Source organism: Tauraco erythrolophus, chromosome 17 (genome assembly GCF_009769465.1).
Source record: "Tauraco erythrolophus isolate bTauEry1 chromosome 17, bTauEry1.pri, whole genome shotgun sequence".
Taxonomy (NCBI): domain Eukaryota; kingdom Metazoa; phylum Chordata; class Aves; order Musophagiformes; family Musophagidae; genus Tauraco; species Tauraco erythrolophus.
In genome coordinates, this window is record NC_141481.1 from 12,468,192 (window position 1) to 12,487,650 (window position 19,459).

Here is a 19,459-nt window from a genome sequence, read left to right on the forward strand (position 1 = left end):
GGGGTGGCGAGGGGGAGGGAGGGGGGCGAGCCGGGCTCCCGCGGGCACGGCCGGGCGGGTCGCGGTGGCGGGGAAGGGGTGTCCGTCCTCACCTTCCCGTTCCTGCGGGGCTCTTCCAGCAGGGCGGCGGGTGCCATGAATAGCAGCTGCGCGTCCCCCGCCGCCCGCCGCCGCCTGCAGCGCCGGGATCGATAGAGGCGGGGGCTGCGGACGCACTATGGCCGGCAGCGGCTACACGGACCTGCGGGAGAAGCTCAAGTCCATGATGCCCTACCGGGACGGCCACAAAGGCGGCGGCGGCGGGAGCCTCCCCCGGGAGCCGCCCGAGCCCCCCTACGATCGCAAACGCCGGCACCAGGAGGACTCCGGCTCCGAGCCCAGCGACTACGAGGAGCAGAAGGAGGAGGAAGAAGCTCGGAAAGTCAAAAGCGGCATCCGCCAGCTTCGCCTCTTCAGCTCCGAGGAGTGCGCCAAGATCGAAGCGCGGATCGAGGACGTGGTGTCCCGGGCGGAGAAGGGGCTCTACAAGGAGCACACGGTGGATCGGGCGCCTCTTCGGAACAAGTATTTTTTCGGGGAGGGCTACACCTACGGGTCCCAGCTGCAGAGACGAGGCCCCGGCCAGGAGCGCCTGTATCCGCGGGGGGAGGTGGACGCCATCCCCGAGTGGGTGCACGATCTGGTGATCAGGAAGCTGGTGGAGCACCGGGTGATTCCCGAGGGCTTTGTGAACAGTGCCGTCATCAACGACTACCAGCCGGGGGGTTGCATTGTCTCCCACGTGGACCCCATCCATATCTTTGAGAGGCCCATCGTCTCCGTCTCCTTCTTCAGCGACTCAGCGCTCTGCTTCGGGTGTAAATTCCAGTTCAAACCCATCAGGGTCTCGGAGCCCGTTCTCTTCCTGCCCGTGAAGAGGGGAAGCGTCACGGTGCTCAGGTAACTCACCCGCCGTGCCGAGGCCTCCGCTGCCGTGCCGGGGCTCGGTTGTGTAACGCTGATCACGAGGCACGCGGATGCGCGCCCCGATGGCAGCTCGGGCTTGGTCTTGCTCGCCTGCAGGCATGCAGGGTCTCGCTGCGGCGGAAGGGGCGAGGGAAAGGCTTGAGAGGGGGTCCCGCTGCCGTGGTGGATGGGGATTTGGGTGGGCGCCCTCTCCGCGGAGCTGGAGGCGAGTCCTGGTGGGAGTGTGGCCACTTGCGGAGCCAAGCTTTGCCGTAGTTCCCGTAAACAATTGAAATAACACATCAAAATGCAAAATGGATCCTCTGCCGAGAGCGGTCAGAGCAGAGCAGCTGGTTGGGACAGGGCTCCTGGGTCTATTCTTAGCTTGGCCGGTGCCTCCCTGACCTGACCTTAAGCCTAGCGAGGAGGTGTGAATGGCCTCGTCTTCCCAGTCTGTAAACTGGGAACGCTAAACCCTCCCCTGCCCGACACAGATGGGAAGACGGGATCGCAGAGCCCCGTGGGACCATCACTTGGAAACGCGGTGGGTCGTGGGTGCAAGAAAAGGCCTTTCTGTGCGTTCCCGCAAGTGGGGGAAGAGCCATGGAGGTGGAATGACCTGCCCAAGGTCACGCAGCCGGTCGGTAGTAAAGCTGGGATTGGCACTGGGAAACGCCTGCTTCCTAATCCCCTCTGCCCCCGGTACGCCCAGGGCAGGCAGGTAAAGGGGCAGGCAGGGTGCGGGAAGGCCGGTACGTGCCGATGGCCTGGTCTTGGGGAGGGCAGCCTGGAGCCCAGCGCCAGGGCTGCCTGGCGCGGCGAGCACCAGTCCCTCGTGTCCCTGAAGGTCAGAGTGCTCCCTGCCAGGCGCAGGGATCGCCCGCACTCTGCCAGCCACACTCTGAGCTACCCACTGGATCCTCGTTTAGGGTTTTATTTTTTTGGACTGGTCAAGGTCCAGGCTGGTTCTCAGGGCTCCCAGGCCGTAACACAATCCCTTGCTTTGGCTTGTAAAGCGATCGCCGCAGGGTTGGGGAAGGAATTTTTCCCCCCCCCGACGTACAGGCAGCCCCGCGCCGTCGACTCGTGCATCAATAATAAATGCCGAGATCTCGCGTAGCTTTTATCTGGGAAAAGCTGCACAAACATTAACTAATCCTCGGCGTCCCCCGGCGCTGGGTAACTTCTGTGGCTGAGCGAGGGACGAGGGAGGCTGCCGAGGGAAGCGGGAACGGTGCTGAGGACTGTTCTCGTTCTCTGAGGATTGGCCAGGGCAGGGAGGGTCGGAGGTCCGTGTGATTTTTGAGAAGTGGGACCAGAGGGGACCCGTCCAGCCACGTGTCTGCAGAGCAAGCTCCGTCCCTGGGTATGAAGACTGCCGGGTGCCAGGCCACCACTCCACTCCCGGGCTTCTCTTAGACACCAGGAGAGAAACTTTCTACCCTAATATTGCTGCTGGTGACGTGAACCCTTGTGCTGTCTTTCCCGGGAAGGCCTGGAGTAAACAGTTGTCCTTCCTTTCACAACCAGAGTTTTTTTTTTTAAAGAACAGTGAGAGGTTTTTCTTGCTTAGAAGCATGCTGGCAGAGCCAGTGACGCATGGTCAGTCTGAAGCCTGGTAGTCAAAGCCACTAGGAAAACTCATGGCCTTACATCTGAAGGAGGATCAGGGCTTCACTGGAGGATGGTAGGAGGAGGGAGAGGTGCTTTTCTCTGCTCCAGGACAAGAAAATAATGTTTTCTCGTCCCAAAACTGCCGGGAAGAAGTAGTTGGGTCATGGCTCACGGAATTGGAGCAGCGTGTCTCCCAGGCCGTTGCGTTTGGATTGTTGGCCAGTGTCACCCAGGTGCTGGAATCGGTTTATTAATGTGGCTGAAGCAATCATCCAAATCAAACAAAGGTATCTTTTCCCTCCAGACAGAAGGGTTGCTTTCTAACCCACCCACCCCAGGCCTTCACTGGCTTAACCCACAGATGTTCTGCTTTCTAGCAAATAATAGAGTTTAAAATGGAGATTATTTCAGTTTCGGTACAGCAGTTAGCAGATACTTAGCACTCACTTAAGAGGGATTCTGCCAAAGCCATTGTTCTGTGATGAGATGATCCGGGCTGGATGCAAGTTCCTCCACTCCAGCAGATCTCTCCTCTCTAACCCCAGCAATTTGGGAGGAGCGGGTAGAGGTGCAGACCCTCGGTAGGCTCTCGGGTGTGTTTCCCAAATCCAGCCCTTGGTCATGTTCAAGTCAAGTCCCCGGACTTGGCTTTTCCCGCTCTGGGTAAGCAGTTGCTGAAGACAGTTGCCCTGGCGATGGGGAACCGGCGCGGATAGAAATGGCGTGTCTGTAATGTCTGCGACTCACATGTGGCTGGGTCAGTGGCTGCTGCTGGCACGGCGCCTTCCCGGGGAAGCCAGGGGAGCCGCATGTGCTTGGTTACCCTGTGGGAATCAGGGGGAGCTAAGGAAAGCTGTTGCATCGCTCTCTTTGCCCCCACATCATTCTCAGGCTCTCCTCAGGTCACACCTGTCCTGTTCCTGCTCTCAGAGCCTATTCCAAATTGTCCTCCTGACTTTTGTAGCCACCTACTTGGCAGGGAGTTGCAGAGGGGCTTTTCCTGTATCCCTCCCTTGACTTTGTTTGACTGCCATGAAGCAGGCTGTGGTGTTTGCAAGCACTGAGCCCCCCTTCACTCGCTGGAAAGCGTTCAGACCTCAGGTTGGTGTTTAGAAGGCGGAACGGGGATTTGTCCTCTGCACCTCTGCCAGCAGGGCAAAGGCTAAGCCACCCCGCGACCTGCTAATGAGCCCTTTTCTCTTCCAGGAAGGCACTTTTTCTCCCCTCTCCTTTTGCATCTGTGGTGAAGATTTGCCCTTGTAGGTTTTGACATCTAGAAGAAGACTTCCTCCAGTCCCCTCTTCTCCTGCAGCCCCAGGAAGCGGGTGCTCCTGCAGGTTTGTCCTGCTGCCAGGCAGGCCAAGAGAAAGTGGCAGCAACACCTCAGTGTGTGCTGTTCTTCTCAGGCAGTTGGAGTTAAATTGGATTTCAGTCCTGTGGACCATCAGCTGCCTGTTGGGAGCTGCTGGCTGGACTGCGTTTGTGGGTTTTCTTCTTTTTTTTTTTTTTTTTTTAAATAATTTGATAAGCTTCAATCGATAGAAGCAGCGGGGAGGAGATGGAGGAATTTGCCCGTTCATCTGGGGAACATGTGCTTTGACAAATGCTTAGGCTGGAAAAAAGGGAGAGCTGGGGGGCTGCAGAGCCAACTGGGGCAGGTGGTTCCAACCAGAACCCTGCAGCACACCGTGCCCTGCAGCCGCTGTCGTAGGTAGCACATCTTGGCGCTGAGCTGGCTTTTGTTTAGCTGCTGGGTCTCAGCACCTTGGTTGGAAATAGTGCAGTTGTAGCTAGCCAGAGGAATGAACAACCAAAGGTAACACTTCCCAAGTTCTAAGAGCTTGTACGCCATATGGCTTCCCTTCTGCAGCTGGTGAGTGCTCCAGGTTGTCTCTGTGCTGTTTGTAGTAGCAGTGGAAATACCATGATGTTTGTCTCTCCTGTTGTCTTGAGGCATGCCTGGTGGTAGCATCATCGGAGCTTCTGGAGCATGAGCCTGCTTTCTTCCAAGCTGGTGGAATCTCTCTGCAACTGCTTGGATGAGAAAAGTCCGATCCCTCAGAACAGGCCGTTGGTGCAGAGGAAGTTCTGCATGTGCCAGTGGTGATGAGGCAAACAGATTTGTTCAAGCTCTGCTTGAACTGGTCGCTCTCATGTCTGTGGTTTGTGGCAGCAGCTTTCCTGAACCACAGGTAAAGCCTAGAGCTGCTCAAGCCCTGCCATGGGCTAGTGTGTGAGGTCCCTCTGCCTCTGAGCTGGCCTGGCCATTGTTAGCCCCTGGAAATATCGCTAGAGACTCTGCAGAACGTCAGGGCCTCCCTTCTGGTGAGGTTTGTACAAAAAATCAGCCTTCAGCTGCGTGTGAATCAGCGATGTGGTGGCTCGGCAGTAGCTTTTCTGGACTGGAAAAGAAACTCGGGGAGGAGTTGGGGGTATAAGATCTGATGGATTAGGTAGGAGTCGGGGTGTTAGTTGGGGGGAGTGTGTGGATGGTACCTGCATCTCCCCGTGTTCATCTGGAAAATGCTTTAGGTTGAGACGTCATAGGATCACAGAATGGTTTTGGGTTGGAAGGGACCTCAAAGACCATCCAGTTCCAACCCCCCTGACATGGGCAGGGACACCTTCCACTACACCAGGTTGCCCAAAGCCTCATCCAGCCTGGCCTTGAACACTTCCAGGGATGGAAGGGGCATCCACAACTTCTCTGGGCAACCTGTGCCAGTGTTTCACCACTCCAAGTGAAGAATTTCTTCAGGTGTTCTCATGGGCAATGATTTAGGGTTTTCCTTGCCAAGTTATCTCTTACCTTGTGCTTTGGGTTTGTTCTCTGGGCAAGAAATCTCTGGGTAGACCCTTGATATTGTTATGGGTGTTTTGTTCCAGCATTTACCCCTGCACCCATCGTCAGGATGCGGCCAGGCCTGGCAGTGAGTGAGAAGTTCATGCCGGGACAAAGCAGAACAAGCGTGACACAACAAAATAATGTCATTCTTCCATTTTTCTGCCGGGTGCCTGTGCAAACCCCTTTGCTGGAGGGCTGTGCAGAGATGCCATCTCCATATTTGATGTGGTGACAGGCTGGGTTTTTCCACACCAGCGTGGCCCTGGGGCAGACTGGTGGGTCCCCATTAGGGCCTCGGACAGGGCTACTGGGGCTGTTGCTTTGGTGCTGCCCACATGCATCTGGGACCACGAACTCTGCCCAGCGCTGCGCTGGAAAGCGGGTTCCTGCCTGGGGAGTGAGAATGAGTGGTCAGGCTGCCATCTCGAGCTGGAGGACGCAGGCCTGGAAGCAGACCTTTTGCTGATGTTCAGGGTGTCGCTGAGGAAGCACCGAGTCGAATGTTAATGTGGGTGATGTTAACGAATTCGCTGGAGCTTGACGCAGAGGTTCCTGGAACATAATAGAGCATCATTATAAGCCCTTTCACATCACGCTGTCTTGTTCTGCGCTGCCTCGGAGGACGGGGGGGATGGACATCACCCCATGTTTGAACTGCTCCGGTCTTAGGCTCTTAACTCTCCTCTCACAGCAGTAAATCTGTCTTCGAGAGGTGTGTGCTTCTCGGTGAGTGGGTGGGTTATCTAACCAGCTAAAGGAAACCCGGTCCTGTCCCCAGAGAGGGCTGCCTGTGCGTGTTCTGCTCTGAGCGTCCCGAATAACCCGCAAGCCGATGACCTGGGCTGTGCTCCTGGAGGGCTGGCTGACGGCCGGATGGCAGCAGCTTCGTGATAAACCCTCGCGAGGAGAGCGGGCTCAGTGATTCCTGTTTCAGGTTAAACTAGCGTGGGCGTGCGTTAGCTTCGTGTGGCCTGAGCCCCTGAGTCCCTCCAAAGGCTGCGTGTCCTCGTTTCAGGAGGCTCTGAAGGCGTTTAACTTCTCTTTTCCCCGTGTTGGACTCTAGAAGACTCTTCTGTGAACGATCTCCAAGCAGCAGGTAGAGGGCAGGCCCACCTCTCGGACCTGCTCGTTAGCACCCACGTGAGTGATGAGATACGCTCCTGGCAGGGTGGCTTGTTTGTCGCAGCCGGTGTGATGGCCGCTCGCCACGGACCTGCCACCATCTCACGTGTTGCACCAGACCCCGGGGGTTGTGTTGAACAACTGAAGCAGCCGCAAGAAAAACACTCCTGCGTGTTGCAGGTCGCTGGGGCCCTCGCTGGCCGTGGCTTTCCTTCCTGCCTGCTGGAAACGTGGAGTGGGTGAAGTCCCTTCATACAGCAGAACGCTCCTGCCGAGAGCAGCTCGCACTGCCTTGCCTCCTGCGCCCCGTGGCAGGGAGCTGTAGGAGCGTGGCGTGGTTTGCAGGTCTGAATTTGGAGTGTTGTGTTGGGGTCAGGCTGTGCTGGGGGTGGTGTTTGTACCGCTGCTGACGTGATGCCACGTGGTGGGCAGCGGCAAGGGCTGAGGCAGCAGCGTCTGTGCCCAGGTGAGAGGAGGGAGACACTTGGCTCTTACTGCTGCTGCACCTCCTCCTCGACTAAGGAATCTTCTCCTGGACTCTGTACGTGTCCGTGTCTGGGTGTGCCGTGCATCCCAGCCATGAGAGATGGCATTTCTTGGGGACACGTGTGAGAAGGTGCTTTGGAGCAACGTGCTGATTTTTTTCCCTATTGCCCTCTAATTTCTTGATAAGTGAATTGGCTGAATTTATGCACCATAAACTCATTTTCTACATGGCTTATTTTACCATGTTGTGGCAGGTGGCAGTTTCCTCTGGTATGTGCTAAAAAAACTGTGTCAAAAAAAAAAAAAGCCCTGACTGTCCTCATTCTTCCTTCCTGTAAGTCTAGCTCCTGTGTCCCTGGGCAGTAGTGTTTGGAGGAGAAATTCCTGGTGGAAGTTAGGAAATGACTGGCCAAAATGAGTCGTTGAGGCTGGCAACCACTTTCTGCTTCTGCCTGTCATCTTTTTCACAGTGGCTTTTTTCTTTTTTTTTTGTCAGTGGATATGCAGCCGATGAAATTACACACTGTATTCGACCACAGGACATCAAGGAGAGAAGAGCTGTCATCATCCTTCGAAAGTAAGTGTTGAAGCCCTCCGGACAGTAAGATAAACTTGGATGTGATGGTGTGATGTTCCTAAGGTTCTTTTAAAGAAACATTTTAAAACTGCCTTGCTTGTTAATTTGCTGTCTTGGTCTTACATCTTAATTAGATGTCACTCTGATGCTCGCTTGCGTCTTGTCGTGCCCGCCGCTTGGCTGGTGGAAGTAGGTGGAACTCGTTATTGCAGAGTTAATCACTTCGTGGCTCTGTGCAGCAGTACTTCATCGTGATGTCTAGGTTTGCAGGCGCTGTTGGCATACAGACACCCGGCTTGCTTTGGCTGCCGAACTCCCAACAGCTAGGATTTCAGACTCTCCTGGTTTAGGCTGTGTGTTCAGGTGTCTGATCAGGAGGTACCCTTGCGCGTGAGTTACCTAGATGGTCCTTTGAAGCAGATGCTTATGATGAAGAATCTCCTTTAAGGCAGGTAAAGTTTTCCTGGTAGCATGGCTTTCATTTCCCAGGGAGAGGGAGTAAGACGCTGGCTTCGAAGGGAAGTGGATGCAGTGAATTTAGTGACCGCTTTACTGAGCCTGTCCTTCGAGTTGGTGTTGGGAAGCCAAGCTTTGTAAGGTGTCGCACACTTCCTGTTTTAAAAGACATGCTGTCGTGGTCAGCTGATGGCATTTCATCAGCCAGTGTCGGTTCCTAAACTCTTTAGATAAGAAAATGGAAAAAAACCCAACCACCCCAAACCAACTCCGCTCCAAACTTCTCAGTATAACCTTTTTTTTGTGCCCAGAAATGTCCTCTCTCATCAGTTCCTTCTACTAGGCCAAAAAATGTGACTGCCACATGTTGACCTGTGTTGATTGTGCCTTACAAGGTGTTAGCAGTAATTCCACTGTCAAGAAATCTTTTTGCAAGTGAAAACACACATGACTTGAGTACTGTAAACCCAGCTGAAAGTGTGGGCATGAGGGCAGGGCTGCAGTCGTGGCCCAGACTGGCATAAAGCTAGCAGGCAAGTGGTCTAGATTCAGACTTGCTGAGCCTTTGGACAACTTAGTTGGTTTCAAAACAAGTCTGGCAGCGTCGTGAAGGTTGTGGCACAAAGCCAGCGGAGTGGAGTTGGACATCTGGTTAGAGAGACCCATGAAAGGAAGTCAGAAAAAACAGCAGCCCTGAGGCGTTAGCCAGGCAAAATCAGCACAGACCCAAGGAGGCAGATGAGATGTGGCAGGTGATAGTGGGATGAAAGAAAGAGATTAGAACCAAACCACCCGATAGTTGGTTGCTGCCACGTGAGGTTTAAGGCAAGAGGGTGAGGTGGTTGTGATAAGAAGTAAAAGGCTGTTTAACGTTCATGTTACTGGTTACTGCAGGCAACGAAAAGCAGTGGGAGTGCTGACGAGCGCCAGCGGAAGACATCTCCAAATTCTGTAGCTGCTCTACAGTATTTGAGCTTTGGGATGGAGAAGCTGCCTGTTGTAGGCTGTGGAGCAGTTCTCTAGGAAAGCCGGACTCAGCTAAATAACCTAAAGCTGACCAAACTGGTGGAGATACCTACCATATGTGTTCAACTGGCTCTCCCTCTTGCTTTCACCAGCCTCTGTAAGCTAAGGGTGTGGAATTATTTCAGACCAGCCTGGCTGCCCTCAAAGGGCGAGCACTCATCTGGCCGAGATGCACCCAGCTGACCCAGTGCGTCGCTGCTGAACAGACAATACCCGTTAGCTCCTAGCAGAGCCATGTTGGCTGTTTCCTTAGCCACCCTTCTGTAGCAGCATGTCCTTCTGCCTTCCCCTCATTTTAGGGGCCTGACTTGCTTCGCGTTAGAGCAGAAGTGTCTCTGCCCGGTCATACGCAGACGACGACGGGCCGACTTGACTGGCAGGCTGAATGAAACCACAACAGGGTGTTGGTTTTGTTTTTTTTTTTTTTCCCTCTTGAGCAAAGTGGAAACCCCCTGGTAATTATTTTTGTGTAATCTCCGTAGAGCTCAGCAGCCCTGGTGAATACATGGCAATTGCCTTTTTGCCAAAGGGTGCGCTCCGACGGCTGCCAAATAGAGCCTGTTAATTGCTGCTATCCCTCGTGACGGGGCCGCCTCCTCGCCGGGTCCCGCGTGCACGCATGCATGCACAGCAGGGCTGCAGTGACCTTTGTGCTCCCATCCCCGCGGCGTGCGTTGCTGCAGGGAACGCCGTTCCCGAGTCCCGGATCATGCGATTGGTGCAGTCTGAAATGGCGTGTTATGCAACCAGGAAAACAGCAACTTCCGCTGGTAGCCTGCTAGCACGCAGCCAGCGGCCTCGTAAAACTCTTCTTCCTCGTCGTTGTGGTAAGAAGCAGCCTCAAGGTTTCCAGTGGGATCGAATCAGTTGGCTCGTAGAGCGGCATAAACTTTGCTGCAGCTGGGAGCTGGGATGTTCAGCTCCGAAGAGGCTGTCGGAGCCTGCTGCGTCCCAGGCATCGGAGTCTGGATCTGCTCTTGCCTCGACTCCGGGCGCATGGCTCTAGAGGTGGTTTTTGCTGGCAGCAGGAGGAGAACAAAGCTGGAGAGGTGGCTGGGTTCTGCAGGATGTTTGAGAGCGGTGTGGTTACCAAGTAGGTCATAAACACTTCGCCGCTGTAGTGTGATGATATTTACAGCGTTTCCTGCGTATCGGAGCGCAGGGCTGCGGGGAGCCGGCAAGGTTGGGAAGCGCTTCGAGCAGGAGGCTGGGGGAGAGGAATGGTGCTATCAATTTCATGAGATGTGGAATGAGGTAACGTGGGAGGTGGGGATAGAAATGAGACCTATTCAAGCGGGTCTTGAAAGTCATCTCAAAGGGCTTCCGCTGCCCTTTGTAAGCAGTGGCATTGGGGAGCTATTCTGCTTAACCTGAACTTTAGCAGGTCGTTTGCTCTCCATTTATTATAGCCTCTCCTTGGACCTGCTCCTGCAGCTCATACCTGCCTCACTCTGCGGACACGGAGAGCGTGGCTGGTGCTCTCTTGCCCTCGCAGTGTACTTGGTGGTTGGTTGGTTTTAATTGCAGGCCTGTAGCTGCTGTTACATTTGAGAGGTATTTAAACTACCTAACTTGTCCAGGGCAGGATCTGCAATGCCTTTGGTGTTGTAGCTGGACTGGGTCCAGTCCTGGAGCTGAGAACAGCTCGGGATGACGGCGCTGTGGAGCGCAGGCTCCAGCCTGGCAGCTGCCTGTGGAAGTGTTCCTTGTTTCTGGCATGCTGGGTGTATTTGGGGTGCTGTGCCCAGCTTTGTGTGTGCCAGCCTGGCATTGACCTGGTTAACTGAAGAGGCTCTCCCTGGTGTTGGAAAGGAAGCTTGGCAACTGGATGTGCTTCCTAATGGGAGTTTAGGTTGGGATTCTCCTGTGGTGTCGTGGTTTAACTCTGGCTGGCAACTAAACACCACACAGCCGCTTGCTCACCCTCCTCTGGTGGGATGGGGGAGAGAATCAGGAGGGTAAAAGTGAGAAAACTCGTGGGTTGAGATGAAGACAATTTAATAAGTAAAGCAAAATCCGCACACACAAGCAAAGCAAAACAACGAATGAATCCACTCCTTCCCATCGGCAGGCAGGTGTTCAGCTATCTCCAGGAAAGCAAGGCTCCACCACACGTAATGGTTACTTGGGAAGACAAATGTCATCACTCTGAGTGTCCTCCCCTTCTCCTCCCGGTTTTATGTGCTGAACATGACGTCATATGGTGTGGAGTATCCCTTAGGTCAGCTGTCCCAGCTGGGTCCCCTCCTGACTTCTAGTGCACCGCCAGCCTCCTTGCTGGTGGGGTGGGGCGAGAAGCAGAAAAGGCCCTGGCTCTGTATATGCACTGCTCAGCAATAGTGAAGACATCCCGGTGTTACCAACACTCTTCTCAGCACAAATCCAAACCATTGCCCCCTAGTAGATACTGAGAAGAAAATTAGCTCTGTCCCAGCCAAAACCAGCACATGTGGAAACCTCTGCCAGGAGCTAAAGTTCAGCACTAGAGAGCATGAAGTGATTCTCCCCTTGCTTTCACCCAGACCCCTTCCATATTCACCCCTAATCCCAAGGAGGAAGACAAGCTACAGCAACAATGTCAGGTGCCTTTCCTTCCGGGAAGCAGCTTGAATCCTCCTGAAATTGGCAGCTCTGGTGCACTGGCACCACCTTTTAGTGTGTTTTGCTCGTTCTTAGACTTCAGTCTGTGTTTTGAAACAGACTCCAGCGGCGCTTGTAAGTTGAGGCTGGTGACTGTGCTGTGCTTGGAGACGGTGATGGTGCTGTGATAAGATGCTGAGCCGTCAAATTTTCATCCCTGCTGCTCTGCCTGTTGCCTCCCTCCACGTGTGCACGGCTGCAGTTGTGCCTGGGCCAGCGGCAGCGACAGCTCTGCCCTGGGACGAGCTGTGCTTGCTCTCTGGTGTAGCTTGAGCGTGTGCTGCGCTGCTTGGAGGGATGCGGTTCAACTTGTGTTTGCCAGACCTTCTCCTCACTCGTACTTCAGCTCTTTAAACCTCTTACTCAAGCTGAGAAGTGTCTGACCCCACGAGATCTTGAGGCAGTAGGGAGTTTCCAGATAGAGGCAGTTATTACTGTTCTAGGTGATGATGAATTTTGCAGGGCATCTCCCAGGTGGCTTAACTGGAGCTGCAAGTTATTGACGAGTCACTGTGATTTCACAGGGGCTCCAGCGCCTCTACTCTGTGTCCCATAACTGGGATTGCACCGATCTCAGCACCATTCGCGTTCACCTCGTGACTACACGTGTCCCTAAGCCTTCCTCTTCCCTCTAACCAAGACAGCAAAGGCTAAAGCTGAAGCTGCAGGTACCAGAAAGCTGCAGCTTGTTTTGCTGTGGGATGTAATAGTCCTGACCCTCTTCCTGAGCTGGAGGCTGAGATTGAGGGTTGTGCTTCAGCCCATCCAGGACAAATGTCTGCTGCGGCACGCTGGCGCTTCTGTGGAAACTCCTTGCAAATTCTCTTCTCTTTAAATATTTGCAGAACAAGACTAGATGCACCTCGATTGGAAACAAAATCCCTGAGTAGCTCTGTGTTGCCACCAGGTTATAACTCTGACCGTCTATCTGGAAGCAACCGGGACCAGATCCTGAAACCAAAGCGGTCCCATCGCAAAGCAGATCCCGATGCTGCTCACAGGTAGGATGACCTCTCCTAAGAGTGACGTTTGGATGGTGTCTCTAGGTCAGTGCGTGTCTGAGGTTTCCTCCTGCCCTCCGACAAGAGAGACTGCACAGCACACTTGGAAACATCCCAGTTTACACCTTCCAGGTGCTTTCTGTGGTGTACACATGTGTTTTATCAGAATGAGGTTCGTTAGACGTTCCTCCTGGGCTTGCGGAGGCTAAGCCCTGGCTGTAAGCAGCTTACATTGTTTATCCTGTGAGTGGCATAATGAAGAAGCAATAGATTTGGCTGGCTCTTGATAGTGCAGTCATTCAGAACAATAGTTTCCCTGCAGCTAATTATTTTGACCTCTATTGCCAAGCAACCTGTGCAGCTGCGTTAAACTATATTATGAAAGCAGTCTTGGGAGAGAACGTGGGGTTTGCTATCTGGAAAAGGTGGTGGCCTTCTTGGGAAGCTTTTCCGACCTGTTTTGGTTCCAGAGCTGTGTGTGTATGTTTTTTGTGTGTGTAACCAGACGGTGTGAACGCGTAAGCCTGACCTTCAGGGAAGCTCCTTGCTGAGGTTTCAGCCAGCTTGAGCTTTGCAGCAAAGCTTCTCTCAAATATCACTTTGCTCTATGTGAATGTACTGATAGTCGTGAGAGAGAGCCAGTCTGCCGGCTGTCGTGCGATATTCCTGCTATTCTCCAATTCCAGAGCTTCCCGAGGATCAAGCTGATGTTCTCGGTGCATCGTGTAAAAACCCAAAAGTTGGCTTGGTCCCGGGGCTTGGCTGCTGTGCAGTCCCAGCCCGTGTTTCAACCTGTTGTGGAGGGAGGAGGGTGGGGATGGCTTGTTTGTGAGCGGTGTTCGTTCACCTGCACTCGGGCTGGGAGACAGACCGAGCAGCTCTCCTGCAGACGAAGGCTTGCCTCCGAGCACGCAGTGGCCAGCGAGTGACTGGGGAGGTGATCATGCAGGACAAATCCACAGAGGTGTGAGAGCTGGTTTTCAGCCCAATGTGACCTTGCCAGGGTGGGGGGTGCTTGCACAGACCCCTGCAGCAGATGGGTATCACAAACACGTTTTTCTTTCCTCAAAGACTGCAGTAGAACTTAGATAACACAGATAGCAGATAGCGGTATTCCTAAGAGGAGCTCGGCAGCTGCCACCTAGGATAAAATAAATGGTCTGTGCACCCAGCCAGCCCAGTTCTACTATGAAATATCCCAGGGGAGAGCAGGGGCAGCTTTGGAGAAATAACAATTGCACTGTGCTAACATTTGAGAGACCTAGTGAGAGGACAAAGGGGCTCGGGTTTGATCCTGCACCACAAGCACCCCGGCAGCTTAAAAAGGAGCTCAACTCTGTGCTGCGAGTCCTGTTGTAGGAGAGACGGAGCTGCCTGCCCAAGGGATGTTTCTTGGGGCCACAAGCTGCCCTTCAAAAGAGGTGACTGGGCTGTTTGGAAGTGTTGCTGGTGGAGGTAAAGACCAAAACTTGCCCCGAAAAGGGGTAAGACTTGCACCATCGAAAGCAAAGTTCTCAGCCTCTCCATGGGAGGTGCACATTGATGTGTTCCTGCTCTGCTGAGTGCCCAGTACTGGGAAAGCAACGTGGAAACAGTCAGTCATATCACTCAAAGTATGCAAAACTGCAGATAGTGTCCGCACAAGGAATGCCTAAATCCCGTTGTGGATGCGCTCTCACTCCCTCTTTTCTCTCTTGCCGTAGGCCACGGATTCTGGAAATGGATAAAGAGGAGAACAGGCGCTCAGTCCTCTTACCAAAACATAGGAGACGGAGCAACTTCAGCTCTGAGAACTATTGGCGAAGGTCTTACGAGTACACGGAGGACTGTGACGAGGAAGAGGAGGATGGCAGCCCAGCCAGGAAAGTGAAAATGAGGCGACACTGAGGATTGCACTTTCCAAGCTCATGGAGCTGATGAGATTGGCCTCTAGTCTGTGAAAACTTTCTCCTCCCTCTGGCTATCTTCCATCTAGCTTCAGTTTTGGTTTTTCCTTTCAGGCTGAAGAGTAAACAGGAAGGATCTAGCGATTTGGTTTTATGAATGGAGGAATGCTGAGACATACGTAAGGATGGAACATGTCCAGTGCACATGGTGTCCTGAGTCATGGCTCAAACGGGCATCTCTCCCTTAGGAAGCAGATAAAGTTATGCCGGGCTGTCTGTTGGGATTTCTTTTGAAAACACCAAAAAGTTTAACTGTTTCATTGCGCAGATTCAAGAATTGTATTTTGTTTTTTTGCTTTAACTTTCTTCCTTTCCAAATGTTCTAAATATGATGTTTGACCCCAGGAGCTGAAACTCTCTGTGGTGGCCATGTTTTCCTTGCTTCACCAAAGGGCTCCTTGGTCTGCTCTTACCTAGTTGTTGTTGTTGGGTTGTGTTTTAAGGGTGCCCTGCAGTAACTGGAAGTTTGAAGCTTTGCAGACACCTCTTACTGCGATTGATTTCAAAGGGTTTAGGACATTTTTGTTGCACTTTAGTACTAGTTTTAAATGCCGTAGGTTTCCTTTCCAGTCCCTTTTCCCAAGCCAGTGTGGGCTCACAGCCTTGTGTCCTTGTGCTGCCCTCTCCGAGAAGAATGTATTGAGCTCTGGTTTCTCAGTGCTGGTCCGACTGGGGATACGCTTTGGTTGAGGAGGAAGGAGACACGACTGGCTTCACTGAGGCTGGTCTGGTGCTGGCCCGAGGTCCATATTGGAGCCCCGGGGCTGCCAAGTGAGTGATCGCATTGAGCCCATGCTGCTTCCCAGAGCTGGAGATAGCAAAGAGGAGCAGGACAGACACTGTGCTTGTGAGGACACTTGCCTTGGGGACCCTCTGAGTTGTTCTCCGCTGCCTGGGGGACTGGCTTTTGGCCACGGAGAGAGTTGAGACGGCACAGCATCCCATCCCGAGGGACCGGCTGCGCTCTGCCAGAGCAGGAACAGGCGTTGCTGTAGCCCTGGGGGAGCTGGGCAGCTCGGCTGCGGTGCGTCCCCTCCGAGGCTGGCTCTGGGAGTGAGGACGCTGAAAGGGTCTAGCGTGGCCCCAGTTCAGTGCGCTCAGCACTAGTGCTGCCGCCGTTGCCCGCCTCCTCCGGGCTTATTCCTTCCTGTGTTCCTGGGGTAGGGAGTTTTCTAGTCGCTACAGAAAATGTTAAGAACTGGGCATTTGGCCCCATGGAGTCAGCGTTAGAAAGTCTGCCACCTTCCTCCTCCTCTCCCACCTGCTTTTTGTTAGCCCAGACTGAAGCCTCGGCGTTTTCCAAGTTGGGGGCCCAACACCATATTTAGAACTGTACTTTTAAGAAACTTCCTCCAATTGATTCTTTGAACCCAAGTGTTGGCAGTTGTAAGGAGTAGTCTTATTTTTAAATTTTACTGCTTTGCCCTCCCTCAAATTGTAGTTTTTCTTAGTGTTGTGTCCCCCACACACTTATGGTCTGCACGCTTGGCAATAAAAAGATGTAATATATTTTGAAACCTGTTTGCTGCTGTCTTGAGGGGCTCCCAGTCAAAAAAAAACAACAAACCCACCCAAAAAAAACAACAAACCCCAGGCGTTGTTCCCCAGAGCGTCGTTCATTGGTGTTTGAACACGTTTGCTGACTTCTGGGTCTCGGTGTCCTTTTCCTTCCCCGCTTACTTCTGCAGCTCCCACCACTCACCCGTTGTTGGGAGCACTGCTCAGACTGGATCTAGTGTCACATTAGTGCAAAGGAAGTTACCATCATCTGCGAGGGGTTCATAGGTGAGGTCCCCAGTGCCTGTCTGACTCTCTATCCGATGGCTTTCCTGGTGAGAGCCCCCGTCGGCTCGGTGCAAAGGAATGGCACAGCCTCACGGCCCGTCTTTGAAGGAACCTGTCTTGTCTGCCCGGAGATCTGAAAGTTCATGCTTCTGCTGCTTCTGAAACCTTTAAAAAAAAAAAAACAACAACATTTTCAGACCATGCTCAGTGTTTGAAGTGGTGTTGCTCACCCTCCCGGTTTTCTGCGGAGAATCCGGGCCAGCTCTTGGCTACAAACCCCCTGTTTTGGAAAGCTTGACATTCCCGACAGCGACAGCGAAACTGCAGCTTTGCAGTGCAGGAGAGCAGCATCCCTTCTCTTCCTTACGGCTGGTGCAAATATCTCCAGCAAGCTAGAGACCTGCTAGCAGGAAGCCTAGCAATAGCTGTTTCTAATTGTCTTTCTGCATTCATGCTGGACATTCCCTGTGTCCTCCTCAGGGTCAGGCTCTGCTGCAGGTGCTGCTGACGGTGGCAGCGGTCCCTGCCAGAGATCTCGGCTCTGCACAGCCTGCTTTCCCCCTCTCCCCCCCACCAGCTCCCAGTTTTACTCCTATCTCTGCAGTGTGGATACTGTACCCTGGTGTCTCAACTCAAATGAAGCTGGGGGCAGCTTCCCAGAGCAGGGCTCCTGCGGGATGAGGTGCTGGCTCTATCTCCACTGGAGGCTTAAGAAGGCATCCCGAGGTCTTACCTCTAGCCTGGTACCAACCCTCACCTCGTCCTGATCCTTGTGCAGTCTGTATGCACGTAGGTGTCCTTCCTCTCCCGGTTTGTTTCGGTATTCCCGCATGCCATGGTCAAGAGCTCTCCCCTCCTTCCTCCCTGCCCTGCATCTGTGCGGTGGGTCTGAGCTGGCAGCCGTGGCTGGAGGGACTGGAGGAGCTCCTGGCCAGAGCCGCTCTCCAGCCACCAGCTGTTCTCACGTGCGCTTGGTTTTCAACCTGACTCGTTGGATCTTGACACCTTGAAGAGAGAGAGAGAGAGAGAGGGATGCAAGCAGTATGACTGTAGCATTTCTTGGGCGAGGAGTCCTCAGCGCGTAGGCAGGCCATCGTGCCCGCTTGTACAGACGTTTTCTATGCGCACGGATGTATATGTGTAGATAACATGGTTTTTTAACTCTTTTGCACTCAACAACATTGGAGTGAAATCTTGATTTGGAACCAGAAGACACATTTTTCCCGTGGATCCAGATGTCTAGATCCCTTACTGTAACCTGTCTGCTGAAACTGGTGGTGCTGTCCGTACCTGTTCTCTGTTGCTGGCCGTGTCGGGCTGCCTGCAGGCTTTGGGTCGGGGCGGTGGCGTGGGTCTGCTGTGGAGGACAGAGGGTGGCGAGCTCCAGTTTGGAAGCAAAACTTCTCCCCATCTGCTCCGCGGAACAGGTTCGTGCACAGGCCTGACCCGGTCGGCTTGTGGTGTTGGTCTGATCCGGTGGTGCGATCCGACCTCCTCTCCATCCACTTGCAGTGTGTCGTTTGTGTGACTTGCTCAGCCCAAAACTGGCTGTGTCCAGTGTGATGGCCCCACGTGCCCAGACCCACAGCCCAGACCACGAGAACTGTCTTTCCTAAGAAAAGGGGGAGCAAGGAGGGGTTCATCCCTGCTTCGGTGCGGTTTGTTCCTGCTCTGGTGGGGTTTGCCCCTGCTTTTCTGCGAAGAGCAGGAGGAATTTGGGTTTGTTACTCTTACCTGTATCTCAAGACTCTGTGACTGAACTGAAGCTCTTGCATCGCTCGTGTGGGCTTGGTGCGTCCGTAGGAAGAGAAGGAAGGGCGTTTGCCAGCGGGAAGAGGTGAGCTGGCCGAGGGAGGGGCTGCCAGTCTGCCGGCAGGTCCCTGCCTGGCTGGGCTCGGCAGGCGGGCTGACTGTAGCAGGGGAGCCCACCTTGCCACGTCTGGCTCTGCACCTGCTGAACCCTCATCCAGCTGTTAGTTCAGGTGACAGCTGCGGCGATTCCCATCCTGGGGCTTGGCTCATCCCAGGGGTCCAGGGGATGTCGCTGGGGCACAAGGCTGCCCAGCTGCTCTCCGGGGTGAGCTGGCACCAGCACGAGCCGATTTCTGCCAAGGTGGGAACCCGGACCTTTGGCTGTCGGTGCTGTTGGTACCGAGCACTCGCCATTACGTGTCCGAACCCCGTGGGTCGAAACAGCTGCGATGCTTTGAGGAAGGTGGGAGGGGTCCGGGGTCCAGACCCCCACCAGTGGCAAATAGTCTTTTATCTGCCAAAAGCGTTCCCTTTCCTGGTCAGGAGGAGAAACGTTCGGCTGAGAAGCACGTCTCTGCTCCTTCCCACACCCCTGCCCACACTTACAAGTTCTGGCTGACTTTAATTTTGGTTTTTAAAGATTCTAATTTTTTTTTTTTGTTTGTTTGTTATGAATAAAAATAAAAAAATAAAAAAGAAAGTGGCAATATTTTTTTCCGTAAGCTTTTCCTAGGAAAAAGCGTGGTTTGTAACAAAGTTGTACAGTTCTGAAGTTTGAGATACGAGAAGTACTGTGTGAAATGCTGTAAATGGGGCAGAGATATTTTATGTACAGTCTGACGTGGGGGGAATCTTTTAATTCTGGTTGATTCTTAGGAAGAATTTGGTTCTTCACTGTCAGGGTTTGGAATTTCACAGTTTCATTTTTATTATTTTTTTTTCCTTGTATAGATTGCTGCATTAATTGAATAAAGCAGAAAGCATCACTCTGCCTGCCTGTGTGGTGGTGCCGGCGGCTGGGACGTGTCCCGTGCTTCCCTGCCGGCAGAAACGAGGTTGCGGGAGCCGGGAACCGCTTCTAAATAAAGGGAGTCTCCAGCTCCCCTGGGATGGGGCGGCCAAACGTGGTGTCTGTCCCTCCTGCACTGTCCTAGAAAGCAGGGATGGGGCTCGCTGCCTTCCTCCTTCTCCTGCTCTTCATCCCCAGGGAGAAAATGCAGATACTGTTCCCCTCCAGCTCCCCCCCTGCTTCACACCTCAGGCT

General features: G+C 53.5%; 1 protein-coding gene across 1 annotated transcript; it reads left to right on the forward strand.

Moving 5' to 3' along the window:
* Positions 1 to 202: 202 nt before the first annotated feature.
* On the forward strand, positions 203 to 17,462 carry ALKBH5 (alkB homolog 5, RNA demethylase). The gene is made up of 4 exons (XM_086622291.1): positions 203 to 939; positions 7,509 to 7,589; positions 12,557 to 12,712; positions 14,416 to 17,462. Exons 1-4 carry the CDS (start codon positions 218 to 220, stop codon positions 14,597 to 14,599), a joined length of 1,143 nt encoding a protein of 380 aa, XP_086478417.1. The 5' UTR covers positions 203 to 217; the 3' UTR covers positions 14,600 to 17,462.
* The last annotated feature ends 1,997 nt before the right edge of the window (positions 17,463 to 19,459 follow it).

Coding starts and splice junctions, on each gene's coding strand:
- ALKBH5 (XM_086622291.1), top strand. CDS start 218: ATGGCCGGCAGCGGCTACACGGACCTGCGGGAGAAGCTCAAGTCCATG. Junction 940..7,508: donor GGAAGCGTCACGGTGCTCAG/GTAACTCACCCG, acceptor TTTTTTTGTCAG/TGGATATGCAGCCGATGAAA. Junction 7,590..12,556: donor GCTGTCATCATCCTTCGAAA/GTAAGTGTTGAA, acceptor AAATATTTGCAG/AACAAGACTAGATGCACCTC.